Raw genomic sequence first — 18,244 nt, 5'->3', positions numbered from 1 at the left:
ATAATATCCGACAGTCTCTGACTTGCTGTGTAGAGTGTTCCAGAGATGGGTGCAGAAACGGTGAAAGATAAAGAGTAGAAGGATGTTCTGTATTTAGAAGTGGAGTGTGATACGGCATTACGAATATTTATAGTGTGATCTGAGGATATATTTAACACTAATCAAAACATTCACAATTTTATTACAAGACACAATTCTGATCTCCATCTATCCTCTATTAATCTCAGCTGTTACAAAAACTGAGTTCAATATTCATGTATTAAATTCTTCAGTGCACTGCTTCATTACCTTAAATCTTTCAAGTGCCAAGAGATGAAGATTATAAGTATAATAGAATGAAAAACATTTCTCCATATGCATACCTTCAATTTAACTTATGAACTGTTTATGCTTGTAAATTAAATTAATCTACTTACTACTGTATGTAATATATATTTTTGTATAATTTATTCAATCAAATTAGTTCTGTTAATATTACATACTGTATTGATTTACTTTCGTTACAATAAAGTCTGTAATATTTAACTTATTAATATATAAATTCAATCTAATTATGTCTGTTAATGTTATGTAGGCTGATTTGCTTTAACGAAATTTGTATTATTTGGCATTAAATTCAATGACATCATCTATTTGGAATAGCATTTGAATAAATGCCCTGTTTCTTCTCTCCTCTGCATTTGGTTCTTATGCTCTACTTTCACATTACACTACTCTGTATCATAAATTTTGTTTTAGAAAAAGAAAGTTATTTCTGAATTTCATAACTATATATTAAATACCGTACTATGTTGAATTAAGAATAAAAATAAAAAATAAAAATGTTTATCGAAATCCAAGAAAGTGTTTTAAATTAACATTTTATAACTTATAAAATTCTCTAGTGAAAAATGTGTAGAATAGTACAATAAACCTCCTTTCTCATGCTGTGATAATATTATTTTTTGATGTAAATAAAAATGGTAATTATAACTGTCCTATCAGTTTTACTGATTTGTTTCGTGTGTGCATGGAAGTGAAAGTGCAGTCCCTCTATGTTTTAATTATAATTACCCTATCAATGATGTATGTATTTCATTTCTGATTCTCTATCTGCATTACTAACAACTTACTCGAGCCCATAACCTACTTCATTAACCCAGCATTCAATAAGACAAACACGATAGCTATTACTAATATTATCGTGACAGTCAAATGAATTTCAGTTATGTGGGAAGAATATGTGTAATAGACGTCACATTCTTAGATCATTAATTTATAATAATTTTGTATATGATCTGGATAATAATATTCACGCACTGTCACATTTGCTTCTTCTGCCATGTTATATGATTTTTATTATTGTCTATTTTGGTAGCAGTTCGTGTATTTACCTGCTGCTGCAGTTGGAAAATTGTTTAGTACCGGTAATGAACTCCTTTGTTAATGGTTGAGGTTAGAATTCTAACCATAATGATTTTATGAAATCTAAAGAAGAGTAATTAAACGTTAAACTGGATCAGTTTCAATTAGTTACGAGCTATGTGGTGTGAGCTTCATTAATACTTGTAGTATATTTTGAACTTGAATCAAAGTCTTGCTTATTTTTTGTACCAGCTGTGGCAATTTAATTAGGCTTGAAATAAAATTATTTTTATAAGGCTTGCCAATCTTAGAATAAAATATCTCTAAAATATAGTTTATATGTCTTTGCTGGACTGGACAAAGAACACAATAATAATTTTAATAATAGAAGCAGCATATTTTATCTAATATTTTACTAATGTTCTGAAATGCTGAAAAATTATTTTTATGGAAACCCAGTATTAGTGCTTGATATAGAGTAATGAAGTGGAAATATATTGAAGAATAAGGACAGTATCTTAAAATTATTATACATACACTGTCCTTTCCATTTGTCATTGCATGCATATGTTTAACATTATTATGTATTTATGATTAGCATGTTTGATTTTGTAGATATGCGGAAGGTGGTCACACGAAAGGTACTCCAGAATTCACGCCCCCCTCACCAATCAGGTTACATTGGGATCTGTCACCTCCATGCCTTGCTGCAATTGACAAATCATATCAGGTAAGGTGTGACATTCTTAAATTAATTAATAAAAAAGTTATTTTCTGGTATGAGATTCATTTATTCACTTCATCTGTTCATTCTTTCGTCCAATTATTAATTTATTCGTTTATTTTTTTGTATTAATTTCTTTATTAATCTACTAATTTGTTTAATTATTTCTATTCTTTAGTGACATTTTAATTTAGTTTGTTACTCATTTATCCATCAACCATTCATTAGTTCATTTATTTCTTTACCAATTATTTAATTTATCTGCCTGACCTATCAATTGACTGATTCATTCATTCATTTTTTTACTGATTATTCAATTTATCTGCCCGACATACCATTTGTCTGGTGGTTTGTTCATTCTTTAATTTTTTACTGATTATTTACTTTATCCACCCAACCTACCAATTGACTGGTTCATTCATGTATTTATATCCTTTTTGATTATTTAGTTTATTTGGCCAACCTATCAATTGATGAGTTTGTTCATTCATTTGTTCATAGTTACGGATAAGCTTAGGTATATACCATCACCACCATCAATAAGCATTTAAAGCTTGTACGTATATTAAGCAAATAGTTTGTTGTAGGAAATATTTCCCAGGATTACGAAATTCTGTCATCATCTGTTAATGTCATGTGCTGCAGGTGGCACTGAATCTTCTGAATGACGTGGATCTGCGAGCATACATGCACAATGCATACGGCAAGGGCTTCATGAAGGAGTGTCGCATAAGTCCGGATGCCTATATTCAAATGGCCCTTCAGTTGGCTTACTTTAAGGTAAGGTAACTAGCAACATTGCATTCTTATCATCTTGGTTTAAACCATGGATTGCAAGATGTGACAAGAAAAGTATCCATGAAAACTAACTAAAAAAGAGGTAAAATGCTAGGACTTGAAAAGTTATATAAATTATTTTAGAATGGATGAAGATAATTTTTAGTTTGTCGAGACATATGCATCACTCATGTACAGCAGTTACAATCTCTGCTATTTTTATGTACACTTCTCGTCTGTTATTTGTATTTTTGTAGTTCAATACTAAATGTTTTGTGTTTTATAACATTTCATTTGCTTCATATTCTCATTATCAGCATTTTGGTCTTAGTAACAGTTCAACAATATTTACGTTCCTCCATACTGATTTCAAGCTACGGAGATCTTTTATATAAAAGATAACAAGATGCACTTATATTTTATGAAGAAAAACCTATTACACTGTCATATATTTTATAAAAGATCTTTGTCAAAGAACTTTGATAGTGTAATACCAGCCATAGACACACGAACTGACGTGACCTGTGCAAACTGTTGGCAGGATGCTGGCAGGTTCAGTTTGACGTACGAAGCGTCCATGACACGGCTGTTCCGTGAGGGCAGGACAGAGACAGTGAGGCCATGCACCATAGAGTCAGCAGCCTGGGTCCGCACCATGATTAGCAACAATACAGCTACGGTAAAAGCTCCCTTCTTCTCATTGCCTGTGGTCTTCCCCTCTTCTTTCTTTTATCTTTTTTCCTGTTCTTTCTCCCATATGTTTTCCTTCTTCCTTTTATTTACTCTTTCTTCCATACTCTACTCTTATTCCATCTCTCTTCTCCTCTGCCTTCATTACTTTCCTCTTTTTCTCCTCCACTTTTCACCCACTTCCACCTTTTTGTTTATAATTTTCTTCTGTCTTTCTTTCTTTCCCTCCTTTCTTTGTGTTGTCTCTGTAAAGCTGCTTGTGCATGATTTGTCTTCCAGTTCAGTACATCATCATACTCTTCATGGCTTATGCGTAATGTGCATGTTCCAGTTTCAGAGATAAAAGAAAACATCTCGCCATGTTTTAATTTGGCGTCCTATTCTTCTCTTTTCATTTGCTTTGTAATAGAGGAGCTCAAATAGTAGACAATGTTGTTCCATTCTTTCTACATGTTGTTTCCATCTATTTCTATATTGCTGTATAATCTCGTGTAAACCATGTAGTTTAAATTAATTTATGATTCCATTGCTGTATTTATGGTCCCTTAAAGTGCATCCTGCTATTGATCGAAGGAATCTCATTTCAACCATCTTTATTCTTTATTCTCTCCTTTTGTTAGTGCCAAAGTCTCAGAACATAAGTTAATATCGGGAGTGCCATTGTTTTACATTCTCACTTTGCCACAGAGGGTTCTCCTTATTGTAACAGTTATTCCAGTTCATTACTTTACAAGAAAACTTCTCAAAGATTTGAACAATATTGAAAAAGATTTGTCAAAGACTGTTTCATAATATTAAATATTACACAAGATTTTAAAACGTGTGCTTCAAGTTCATTGTAACTTATGTAGGACTATCTACCAAATATTACAATATAAAATCCTTTGGAGAAAAACTAACTTATGCTATACAGATCAATATTTGTATTACTTTACTGTACAGTACCCTAAAATGCAGTGCTGACTAGATCAGATGTTATGGACAGTACTCTATAACAGAGTCGCCAGTATGAAAGGATAATTCTCAAGCCTTTGGGGTGAGACGAACTCGATAGCTCAGTGGTAGAGCACCTGACCGGAGTACAGGAAGTTGCAGGTTCGAATCGCGCTTGAGGTTGTGGAATTTTTATTTCATACCATGGCATGATTGTGACTATAATAGTATTTAAATTCATTAATATGTCACATCAACGGACGTATATACGTCAGCCAACATCGTAAGATGAACATTACAAGAATATTACGATTGCATATTATTTTAAAACAAAGTATTTACGATTAGTATTCACCTAGGTTATAGGTTACAATCATCTTCTTTAAAAAATATCTGCCTTGCAGTTCCCTTATACGAATTATTGTTGTTCCTTTTATTGTGGCATTCCACAGAACCCATGGCGTACAGGCATAGGTTTAATTCATATATTTCAATTAACTCGCAAACAACTTCTCTCAGTCAGAACACCATTTCATTTTTTGTGGTTCTTGGCACCATAATATTTTCGAATCCCATTGATCAATTTCTTCAAAGAATTGTGAGGTCTTTGATAGATTAGAGTATGTTCTTATTTACTTTCAAAACAATGAAGAACTTTTGAAAAGTGTTGTAAAGCATTAAACTTGACGAAAATTTGTTGCTGTACAAACAGCTTAAGACATCGTCGTATTCTACTGCTGTTTTCTCTGTAGGAGAACTTCCTATGAGACTGCATAATAAAGCAGGAACGCAGTAGAAGAAATGAGATCTGTAGGCTTTAAAAGGCCAGTGTTCAAGAGACTAAAATTGATCCACTGCAATAAATTTCGCGAGTTTAGATTTTAGGGCCCGGTTGCAGAAACGCAAATCAAATCAGTCCCTGATCGCCAATCAGTTGATGTCTGATGTATTTGATTGTTCATTGCATTGCACAAGTGTGAATCTCCAATCAACTTGTTTCGATTTACTAATTGCTGATTTGAGAAAGAAATGCATTTGACAACAGCGCTATTTAGCAACACAGCCAATTTAATGCTCTTTAAATATCGCGAAACAAATGCATCAAGTGGGTGGTGACTAGGAAAACAAGTGAATGCTTTGCTGTTTTGTTGCTTTTTATAGAAAGGAAACAGGAGGATTCTATTTGTATATAGACTACAATATAGTGAAAAAAATGAAGCAAACAAAAAACGTGAGGGGGCTTCTGTTGTGGGATTTGCTAGGGGAGTCGACAAGAAATTGGAACATGCATAACCTCCATAGCCCAAAAGAATTCTCTTTCCCATCTCTCTGTTTACAAATTGAGCTCGTAATCTACTCTTAAAAATATTGTGTTGTCATGTGTAGAACACTGCCAACGGGCTGCAACATTCCAGAATTTCAATGATGGTGTAGTCTACATATTGCTTGTACATTCACAGAAAAGAAACCTTTTCTATTTCGATAAAGTTCGGCATCATTTCAACTTTCAACTAGGTGATTGGATGGGGATGTGAGCAGTCTTTACAACCAATTACTCTTGGAAATCCTGACATGGCTGAAAATTCTCTCTGGATTTCAAATCGTTCCCTGACTGAGGTTGAGGGCTTTATGAGGTCCTGCGATAACAAAGCAATTTCATACGTAACATTCCTAACTACTCTGCAAATAGTTGATTTGTGGACCCCAACAAGATCACCCAAGACAGCCTGAAAAATTCCAACAGCATAAAATCTCAGCGTTAGTAGAACTTGGTTCATAGGAGAAAGCAGAAGGTTTCGATTTGTCTGTCTGCATCTATTTGCTTCAATTTTTTAAAGTAACAGAACACACGAATTCTTACTTAACCTAAATCTTTGCTCAAATTCTCTGTCATAATACATAAAAACAATTCATGTCTATCACGGAAATGCCTTCTTCTTAATAAAATTTTTTCATTCTAAAATTTCTTCATCAGAAGAATATTGTTATGCTATAACTATTTACTATATAAATTACAGTAACTGCAGTATAAAGAAAACAACATAAATACTTGATCAATTATCAGTCACTTAACCAGCAAAAATCTGTTGATCAAATCTGATGGAAGACTGATCGCCGATCAAATACTGATTGTTCTTTCTGCAACAGAAATAGAACTGATTGCCAATCAAACCCTCCTTTATCGGTGTTTCTGCAACTGGGCGTAAGACTAATAAAATCAGTCAGTTGGCAGCACTTGTACAGTCTTATAAAGTATCTGTGCGACAAAATTTTTTTCTAAGATTGTACGTGTGTGATGCAGACCTCAGTTATTGTATCGACATTTGGCAGGTGGAGGAGAAGGTGCGGCTGCTGCAGACAGCCTGCAAGATGCATCAGGTGGCCTACCAGGACGCCATGTGTGGCAAGGGCATCGACCGCCATCTATTCTGCTTGTACGTGGTGTCCAAGTACCTCGAGGTGGATTCACCCTTCCTCAACGAGGTTCTGAGCGAACCCTGGCGCCTCTCAACGTCACAGACTCCTCATGGGCAGACTCCCAAGATGGACCTGAAGAAGTTCCCGAAGTGCATCTCTGCGGGTGGGGGGTTCGGACCCGTAGCAGATGATGGTTATGGAGTGTCCTACATCGTTGCAGGAGAGGACCTGTTATTCTTCCATATCACCAGCAAACGAAGCTCACCTGAAACCGTAAGTTGGTATGCTGCCATCAGAGTGCAGTGACATACACAGGTATTATAATACATGGGCACCACTGGCATAGCTCAGGCGGTAACACATTTGTTTGCTGATCCAGATCTGCGCTCAAGTATTGTTTTGATTTTCGCTTGGGCTGATTACCTGGTTGGGTTTTTTTCCGAGGTTTTCCCCAATAATAAGGCGAATGTCAGGTAATCTATAGCGAATTCTCGGCCTCATCTCGCAAAATAACATCCATGTACAATTCCATCAATGCTAAATAACTTGGTAGTTGATACAGCATCGTTAAATAATCAAGTAAAAAAAAATAATATATGAGAGAGACTGGTGACCACGTTTTAGAGTTTAAAGTCGTCGTCATCATCATATCATCTTCATCATCATCATCATCATCATCCACCAATCATACAGAGTGAACTGTAAGTAGTGTCATTAATTTCAGGGAGCTATTCTTTGAGATATTTCAAACACAAAAGTTTAAACAATTTTGCTAGTAATTCTTGTATGAAACATTTCATAGTGTGTTTTGGGGAAGCCATTATTTGAATTCCCAATAAGCTCAATCAGTTTCAGAGAGCAGTGTATTATGATAATAAATTATTGAAAGAATTTTAGTTTTGTTGTTTAAATATGCAGTTAAATTTTAACTGCTTGTATACTTTGTGACCTGGTAGAGTGTAAGAGAAGGCCCTATGGCCTTAACTCTGCCAGTATAAATAAAGAATTATTATTATTATTATTATTATTATTATTATTATTATTATTATTATTATTATGTAATTTTATCCGAACGAATGTAACATTGAAAAATTCCTTTGTAGAACACTGCATAAACAGCATAAACTAATAAAAGACCTGGAAACAGAATCCATACAACTTGCGAGAACAAAGCAAGCAAAGCAACCACTCTGTGAAAGCAATGCAAAGCAAGACCATAAAGAATAACGCCACCACGTGGCGCCACATTACTGTCAATTGAGATGTGCTGTCGAATATGCTGGTACTAGCCTATTTATTATTGAAAGTCGAGTCGATATTTTTGTCTTCATTATCACAAAATTCACTTGAAAAGTATTCCTTAAAAGTGGAATTTTCTTTTAACCGGGTTTCCTTAAAAGCAGGCTTAATTACATTATTTTTATGGTAATTTGACTGGGACTTGAGAGATAATTTCTTAAAAACGGGAATGTTAAAACTAGATTTTACTGTAGTAACGATATGTTCATTACTTTGTTACTGATAAAAGAAACTTGTAACGCATTTTACTCTCCAACTCTGCATAAAGTAATACATCAGGAAGCAGAATTTCGGATAATCTGACCGAGTTCAGGCACCAATAAGTTCGGATTACTGCCCGTGTCTCACGTCCTGAGCCGAGAGCTCCCTAGTGCTTATAACCACGCCTCTTAGGTCTGCTCGGACCGTCACGGCATCATATTAAATGTTCTGAAAAACGTTATCCTATGCCACTGCAGGGGTCTTTACTGGTTATAATACTGGATACTCTAATCGTGGTTACCACTATCGTAATTATCTCTGATGGCGATTTCCTAAAATGTATGTACACACTAGGCCACTCTTTGTTCAGTCTGGACAACTGCTGAATTGCCATAGAGCAGCATTTCTCAAAGTATGTTCCGGGGTTCCGTCAGCCCTATATGATTTTAAATTTCATTTTATACTTTTTTTACTTGGTTATGTAACGACATTGTACCAACTACTAGGTTATTTTGCATCAATGGGATTGGTGATAGCAAAATGGTATTTGGCGAGATGAGGCCAGGGATTTGCCATTATAGATTACCTGACATTCGCCTTATGGCTGGGGAAAATCTCGGAAAAATCCAACCAGGTAATCAGCCCAAGCAGAAATCGAACCCATGCCCGTGTGCAACTCTGAATCGATAGGCAAGCGCCTTAACCAACTGGGCTGCTCCAGTGGCTACTTTATACTTAGTGGTTACTATAAAAATATATAAATGTTACGAAAATATGAATCAATAATAGCATGAAACCACCGATAATAATAATAATAATAATAATAATAATAATAATAATAATAATAATAATGATAATAATAATAATAATAATAATAATAATAATAATAATAATAATAATAATAATAATAATAATAATATTCCAAGAATATGCGCAATAATAATACGTTTAATGAACATCTAAAATGGAAAATAATACTTATCACTTTCATCACTAGATTCTCTGCATATGTGTTCATTAAAACAAAATACCGAAAAGACAAAATGCAGAAGTACAATAGAAATGAGACTACAACTTTCCGCCATAAAACCAGATTGCAGGCTTAAAAAGCAAATACATTCGTCCCACTGAACAGAATTATTGAGATACTAGCTTTCACTTGTCTGTTAATTATTAAATACTAATAAAATATTACAAGGATTCTGCAGTTACACTTTAGATTAAAAGAGGTTTCGCTGTGGAAAAGTTTGAGAAACTCTGCCATAGAGGAAAGAGTTTACAGATGTGTACACATCACAGTCTAGTATATATAGTCGCGAAGCTCAATACGTAGTAAATATGCATACATTAGATAGTTGCTCACCACTAGGATTGCTAATATCGCCTCATTACAGGCAGTGCAAAATAGTACCGTCACAGTCTATTGTTTCTAGCACCCTCAAAACTCAAGCTTCGTGACTGTATATAGTAGACTGTGGTACACATGACAATCGTGATCGTGATTAGGTCGATAATCTCGATTATAGACTGTAGTCTACCACTGGTATTAGTGTTTAGTTACCTATAGGAATTGAAGAGAAAGACATAATTTGTTTTGTGAGGGGATAGTCTATACATTCGCTTGTCCATGGCTGATCTTGCTCCATAGCTGACGACAGCATTCTGAAAAGGCCAATGTGTTGAATGTAGGGTAGTGGGCACATGCGGTACCCTGGACCTCCCACGCTCCCCCTCTGCATCTCACCCCGTAAAGAAATGTTCAGGAACTGAGACACGGACAGTAGCAAGGTTCTACTCAGATGTTAAATAATCTTTAATTTAGTTATACTTGATGATTTCCTTTTTTCTTTTTCTGTTTTTTTTTAGGACTCAAGCCGCTTTGCGATGCATTTAGAGCAGTCATTTGCAGATATGAAGAATCTGTTCCTGGAATGGAGAAGACTACAACAGCAAAAGAATCAAAAACAATAATGGTGCACTTGTTTAGGGACTCTGTTTTGTTATGTTGCTGGAACTGCAGAAGCAGTTGGCATTCCACTCCAGAGCTCAGCCCCATGACTGGTGGAACACGTGAAGGAGAACCCCCATCCCCCCATCTTGTTTTCATTGCTATTCATTTTATTGTATTATTATTATTATTATTATTTCACTGGTAACTTCTTAGTTGGAACAGCAGAGCTGTACCAAAAAGTGTAATGTTTTACTTAAAAGTGTTAGGAACGTGCAAATTTATGTTTCCTTTTTTTAAATTCTACACTAACCACTCAGTATTTTGAATATCAAGGTCACATCTCAGTATCCTTATGCCCCATTCACAGTGGAAACATGTTACTCGTAACTTAACAATGTAAATGTTATTGGTACTATAAAATTAAGGAGTCATGCCGCCATTCACAAGGGAATATAAACATAAGCGTAAAGGTACTTGGTAACCATGGAAACATAAGAAATAACGACATTGAAGAGTACAAGCTTTCCGTGGCTAAGCTTTTGTGCTGACGTCTTATGCTTTAAGTTTACGTTTATGATATTACGTAATTCATTGTGATTGGTTACGTTAAATAACATAGGTGCGAGGTTTTATGTTTATATTATATTTATGTTTAATTTTCATTGTGGATGGGGCCTTAGTTGTTACAGTTTTTTTACTTGAAATGGCCAGCATTTCATCCTGTTATTCTGCAGAATGTTTTGCTACATGAAGTTGTCAGTTATCCCTTTGGCACATGTTTAGTTTTGCTACTATATAAACATGAGCAAATATAGCTTAATGGTTTGCCCACAGAATTGTTACAAGGTGCAAAGCAAATTCCATTTAACTTCTGTCAATTATTATTTTTGTGTTTGAATTTGCTTATTACGAGGAGCATCCAGAAAGTATTTTGATATTGAATGAAACTTAATTAAAAAGAAATATTTACTTTATTTCTATAAAATTGTACATGTCTTAACCTACTTTTCGATATGATCACTATCCACATTGAGACACTTTTCATAACATGACAGATTGTTTAAGATATTCTTCCCATGATAGTCTGTTGGCTTTAACTTGAGACCATTTTCCACTCTCTTTTATGCCTGTCATCATTGTTATACTTCTGACTGGTTGAAAGAAAAAAAAAAACTCTTCAGTTGCAGGAACAAATGAAAGTCGTTTGAGCCCATTGCTGGCCTGTAGTGAGAATAATTCATTAGTTTTTATTCAAACAAGTCATACAGCTGCTGTATTAGTCTTTTTTCTGCGACAAAAAAAAATATTTTTTAATAGATTTCATGTCTTAAGAAAGTACCAAAAAAGTCAATAATCAACAGACACTGAACAACAAAAGGCACATACGCAATTGCTTGACTCTTTTTGATGGGAACTGTGGATCATTCTTTGTGGTTCTGAGCTTTAATATATATTAAACTTGGGTAAAATGAGTATGCATGTAATGTCACATTTTTGGCTTTTTGTACACCCTCAATACCTGGTGTTATCTTAGTTCCTGCTCCTTGATTAGGATCCTGTTACTCTCTAGGAGAATGAGTCTTAAAGGGAGTCCATTTTTCGATTTTGGAAACCTCACACTTCATGAAAATGTCTCTCGCACTCTACTCTCATATGTTTCTGCATCTGAAGAGATTTGTTGCCTGTCAGAATCTAGGAAAATGAGCCATGAGACGAAGGAAAGCTTGGAAAACCATTTGAAGTCAACAAACAGCCAACTTCTGTGAACAGAGTAGCCTACACAAAATGTTGCCCACAGTAAGCTACAGGTTCGTCCATATATTGAAAAGTAGATTAGACTTGTTCAGTGTGATTAAACTGAAAGTATTTTATTAATTAAGCTCTCTTTTATATAAATATAATGGTATATACTTTCTGGCCATGCCTGGTACAAAATTGTTCAAAGCTGGAATTATGAGCCTTTGGGTTAATGTGATGAATTTTCATGTAGATATATTTTGTATTGAACTTTGAAATGAGTTTTTTTCCTAATAGGCACTTTATCTCTTAGACCAATTTTGAGTTTCTTTTTTAAAGTTAGCATTGGGCATGATTGTGTCAGGGTGAAACCTTTGTGTGATTACGACAAGTCATGCTGTCATCAAAGACAAAAGATCATGTGGAGGGAAGAAGGCAAACTGGAAGAAAGATGACTTAGAGGCAGTGTAAATATTCCAGTGTATTTTTATGCTACATAGCTCTGCCTCGTTTCTCTCCCTGCTCTAGAAAGAAATTTTAATATGACCACACTTAAAATAAAAACATTTAATCAATGCAATTTCAACATGCAACCAATCAATGCAATGTTTGTTGATGACTGTTACGTTAGTTTCTTTTGTTTTTTTAATAATCCTTGAACTGTGGTGTTGGAAGTTTTATTTTAAATAAGCAACGAATCAGAGTTTTTTAAAAAGGAATTTGAGTACAAAGGTGAAGATAATATATTTCTATGCAGGTTTAATCCCACACATCTGTACTGTGATTACTGTAATTGCTATATCTTGCCCTTGTATTCGAAGTAGATTAGTGAAGAATGGATTCTATTATGACAAAAATGTTAATTTTTTACATTTTAAGCAGTATATCTAATAACATTTTAAAATTTTATCAGTAAACACTGTACTGTATTTCAAGTCTTCAAATGTCTATTTCAGTATTTTTGTAAAGATATGTTGATGGAGACAAAAGAAAATCATATATGTAGCAAATATTTTGAAGAAATATTTTCAATACATGATATTTTTAGATCACTAATGTTAATGTTAGTGCCAGTGGCCAAATTACTAAAGTTACAGTCTTTTTATTATTATGATTACTGCTACAATTATTTTGTTACTGAGAGAATTAAGTGCTATGAAAAAAAAAAAGTTGAACTTCTTTGCGTCAGTATTTTGTGTGCCATTCTTTGAAAATAATACTTTCATTTCCTTTCACAAGTTAATCATTGAGAGATGTTTATTATTTTTCTATATCATCACCGTTACAAGTTTCTTGCAGCATCTCATTTGACAAGTCCAAGATCTTCATATCTCTGGGATTTGTTTTGTAGTTCTTCCTTACAAAGTCAGTATTGTCTGCTATATATGACTGCAATGTTCTTTAGTTTTGAAATTTTATTCTGCAACCCTAAAGCACTTTCTTCATAGATAATGTTTACGTTGACCTTCTGCAGAATTCTGAGTGTTAATAATTTCTTTATTGAGTTGTTCTGAGCCTTTTCAACATAGTGTAACTTATCTTGCAAACTATCATTCATCAAATTCAACTCTTGGATTTCCTTTTAGTATATTTTCTCCAGCTCTGTTGACTTGTCTCTGTCTATCTCAAGATTTCTTCAGAGATGCATTTTCATTTTCAATATATAATTAAGGAATCCATTGAAGTTTAGAAACTCAACCTTTCTTCCCATAGCCTCAAAATCTCATCTTTCTTGAAAATTATAAAAGCATACAAGAAGACAGTTGACATAATCATAATACAAGGACTAACAAAACTGAGCAACAATTAAATTCTTACCACAGTACCCATAACCATAGTACTTCTGTATAAAACAAATGAAATATTGCATAGCAATAGAACAAATATAATACTATTTCAGATCATATTAAAAACTATAGACTGTCCTTTAAAATTTTCTTGATGACATCTTAACTTACATAACAGTAGTCACAATTACTTTTGAAAAATCCTGTGTATGAATTATGTTTGTGTAAGTAAAAATAAAATATAACATTTACTCTAATAATTTGGCCACAACTGTAAATTTTTATTTATTTTTTAATTTTTTTACTTCTGTTGAGAATAAGGTTTTTTTTTGTCTCTGCTCAGGCAGCAGGTTAAAGTGAATGAACAAATGTGTATTTCAAACTGATGTCTTCAGAATGTAAGCTGACTTGCTTTTAAACAAAACTGGATAACTTAGTTCTTTTTACTTATAAGAATGTGCTCGTTGAATTGTATTCAGAATGCTACCATGTCAAGAACGAAATTATATCAGTGTTGTATTCAGCATCATTTTGATAACCATTACGTCCATAAAGTATGTAATGACGAAATGCTTAGTTTAGTAACGATTGTGTTGCATTGTATGCTACAGAGAATCTGTAGTTTCATGAAGCGCTTGATACTTGACAGTTCTAAAATGTCTTTCTTCTCTGTTATTATCTATTTTTTGACTCTCTTTCTGTTACCAACATACATTGTCATAGAAACATGGTGAATTCTGGATACATGTGCGTTTTTCTTGCCTTATAATTTGTTTTTGTCTTTCTTTTCTGGTTATTTTTAGGAAAACTCATGTGTATTTTGATAAATTTGTAGAATCCTAATAAAAGTCAAGTAGTCTTTCTCTTTCTAAAAAATCATTCAGTTTCTTTTATTAATTTTGATTTTTGTGAAACCAAGATTCACTAACTGTCCCTGACTGTGTATCTGAGTTTTACTGTTCATTTTCTCCATATCTAAACTGCAGTAACACTCATATCATAACTGCATTTAGTGAACTGTATTATTAACAATTCAGCCTCAAAAGGAATTCGATTTAGTTTTCTTTTCTCAATGTAGGATAATATTTCATAAGTTAATAGAAATATTTAGTCTACTTAGCATTCCAAATCATTGATAAGTTTTGTTTGTCTGCCTGCTCACGGAAAATTTATTATTGTAATATTCATAGCTAAAAGAATCACAACCAATGTAAGAAAATATGTCATGTTTGTTATTCACGATGGAACTATTCCATACATTTGGTTACTGATTTATATTTGATAAAACTGCACGTTATTTTCTCTGTAATGAATCTCATTTATTCTTGAAATGTCCACTATCACTTTTTATATTGTAGGCCTACCTATCTATTGTAAGTAAAACAATTGGTAGGCACATCATGAGAGTTGTTTTAAATTAAATGCATTACTCTTACATGTAGTGCAATATTTATCTAGTTTCTTTAATGACAACAAATTAAGTTGATTATATAACTTCACTACTGTTTTAGCTTGACTTCAGTCTTATATATTTTATGTTTTTTATCTAGTCACCTGGAATTTAGAAATATAAATATATTGTACGTTCATACTTAATCAGTTGGACGAGAAATTTAGTATCTTTTTACCACAGTGATTGTTTAGCAACATACTGTTTTATCTCCTGTGAATGCGACACATATCCTCGTCTATGTATAAACAATATTTTGATATATATTCTCGATAACGCAAAAGATAGGGAGAGGCCTTTATGTTAGATAAACTTATTCATTCTAATAATTATTATTGTCCTTTGTTTCGAGGAAGCAACCCTTGCGTCATTGCTTGTATAGCTTTAAAATTATTGGCGTACAATATGGAAGGAAATCTTTGATGAGATTTAATTGTATTTCTCAGTAAGGGCTTTTTTTTTCTAATTATTATTAAATTCAGCAAATATTCCAGTATTTTCAATACCACAAGTTACACTACAAAATGAAGTTATTATTATGTTAATTTCTCATCTGTTAATGGGCAGTTTCAAATTATTGTTTGCTCAAGCATTATAAATTACTGTCAGCTTCTTTGGCTTTATTAGGATTATGGAATATTGTAGTGCTTCACTCAAAATATATTGATCTTAAAATTTTCAATAAAGACTTATTTCTGTGGTGTTTGGGTAAAGGGATATAAGTCATAAAAATGAGTTCGGAGATAAATGAAAATTAAACTTGGAACCCTTATTACAAATAATTTTCTACACAAATAAAACACATCAACTGCTTTTATTCTTTGATTTTTGCACACACATTTGTATAATTTAACTTGAGTGTTCATCTGGGGAACAAAATTCCATCTGGACAAAAAAATGACTTATACCCCTTTACCCGAACGCCACAGATTTGACACATGTGAGTGTTGGAGTAAGATATTACAAATCAGATACTTTTATGTTCTGTAATTAATTTTATAGTGTGATCATTGTATCCCTTGAATTGGAGTCTCTCTTGTTTCTGTAAATGATACATCATACACATAAGAACACTAGAACACTGCACGCAGGAATACAATGACATCACTGATCAGAGAAAATCAAAATGTTATAAAAAAATAATAAAAATACCAACAATACACTGAAAATTATCATCAATTGCACGTGTTTCTTATTGTGTGTAAGTGGAATAAGGCCAATATATAAAATTTATTTTTGAAGACAGTTGCTTGTGTAATTGGTAAACAGAATATGTTTTACAGTAATGGCAGTACATCACTTCATGCTGTGTTAATACATAACTGTAGAAGCTTGTGATGACCAAAAGGCAATATGGACACACTTTGTGGTTACACTTTACAGATTTGTGTGGGATATGTTTACTTATTGCAATAAAAAGATTTATATTATTCATATAATCAAAGTTATATTATACCCATGGCCCAACTCTCATCATTGAAGAGTACCAAACTTCCTGTTTCCATGAGTGGACTGTTAATGAAGCATAGAGAAGTTTCCTATAGAAAAAATATGTGAATGATTATTTATAACCATCATCACTACCAGCACAGTAGCCCTCTTTGGGCCATCGTCTTTCTCTAAAGCTGTCAGCAGGTTTCTCTGTCTTTTCCTAAAGACCGTCAATTAGATTTAGCCATGAATTTTGTATCTTTAATTGTTCAATATTCCCATCTGAGCTTCAGGTCCTGCTTTTGCTTTTCTACCTTTAACTGTAGCAGTTGGATATCCCAGCAGAAATTTCATATTTACCGACGTAAACTACTGCCATGGATAAATATATATGCTACTGCGGTAACTACTGGGCTTTTATGAAACAGGCTACAGATGACAATTGCCAGCAATGTGTAACTATATAACATCATTGCACTGGCCAGCAATGATCGCTGAAAACAAACCACAGCATGATGTTCAAAGATGCCTACTAACCGACAGTGTTCGATAATTTACTCGACAACCTTCTTCATTTAGTAGTATTGTTATTGTTTCAGCTTCATATAAGCCTTCTTTTTTTTTTTTTCAGAATATATTGATGTCATTCATCATGAACAGCAACTCAAATATAAGTTACTGCTGTACTATTTTACATTCAAATTTGTTTAGAGTCTTGTGTTTATGATACACTGCTGGATTATAACTTCGAAGATTTGAAATATATTTGTTTTGATTTTCCTCAGCAGTATGATAATTGTTTTAAAACTATTCTAATTTATTCAGGTATAGTTGATATTTCAAGGTCATCATGCATTTGAACTTGAGTTGTATAAAAATCATATCCACCGATAATTCGTAATGCTTTATTTTGAACAACCTACAATGATGCATAACAGTTCGGGGAGCAAACCCTCATGCAGGAGCTGCATATGTCATTTGGCTGCATATGTACACTTTGTATGTCATTTTACAGTTCAAGGATGAATTTATACCAATAGAAGTGGCATAAGTTGTTTCAGACGATTCAGTACTGTATACTTATTTCTTAATATATGATCTTTCCAATTTAGAAGTGGGTGAAATAGAATACCCAAATATTTAGTTTTCTGTACATATGCTATTCTAAATTTATGGAGCATTAGCAGTGGTCGACATTGAGTAAAGATAACAGCATTTGATTTTTATGTTGTTTATTTTAATCTTCCAGGTTTTTGTCCACTTATCTAGTGACTGAAGATGCTGCTGTACAGCTCTATATGCAGATAGTATATTTATTTTTCGGCTGAAGATGACAGTGTCATCAGCATACATTGTCAATTGGGTGGCATTATAATGAGGAATATCTCATGTATATAAATTGTAGAGTGTTGGAGCCATCATTGAACCTTGAGGAACACCTGCTGAAATATGTTCAATTGGAGAGTATGCCTTACGTACTCTGACTCTGAATTTACGATTAG

At 33.4% G+C, this 18,244-nt stretch overlaps 1 protein-coding gene across 6 annotated transcripts in view; it reads left to right on the top strand.

Moving 5' to 3' along the window:
- The window catches only part of whd (carnitine O-palmitoyltransferase whd), an 86,385-nt gene extending 69,630 nt beyond the window's left edge, over positions 1 to 16,755 (top strand). For all 6 annotated transcript variants that reach the window (XM_069830211.1, XM_069830214.1, XM_069830208.1 and 3 more), the window contains 5 exons: positions 1,960 to 2,074; positions 2,714 to 2,848; positions 3,387 to 3,524; positions 6,800 to 7,159; positions 10,253 to 16,755. In XM_069830211.1, coding sequence (XP_069686312.1) covers positions 1,960 to 2,074; positions 2,714 to 2,848; positions 3,387 to 3,524; positions 6,800 to 7,159; positions 10,253 to 10,357 — 853 coding nt within the window. In that variant the 3' untranslated portion in view covers positions 10,358 to 16,755. The remainder of the gene's footprint in view (positions 1 to 1,959; positions 2,075 to 2,713; positions 2,849 to 3,386; positions 3,525 to 6,799; positions 7,160 to 10,252) is intronic.
- The last annotated feature ends 1,489 nt before the right edge of the window (positions 16,756 to 18,244 follow it).

The sequence above is a fragment of the Periplaneta americana genome, chromosome 7, assembly GCF_040183065.1.
Source record: "Periplaneta americana isolate PAMFEO1 chromosome 7, P.americana_PAMFEO1_priV1, whole genome shotgun sequence".
NCBI lineage: Eukaryota > Metazoa > Arthropoda > Insecta > Blattodea > Blattidae > Periplaneta > Periplaneta americana.
Note: the sequence above shows the minus strand (reverse complement) of the source record. Positions and strands in the feature narration are given on the sequence as shown.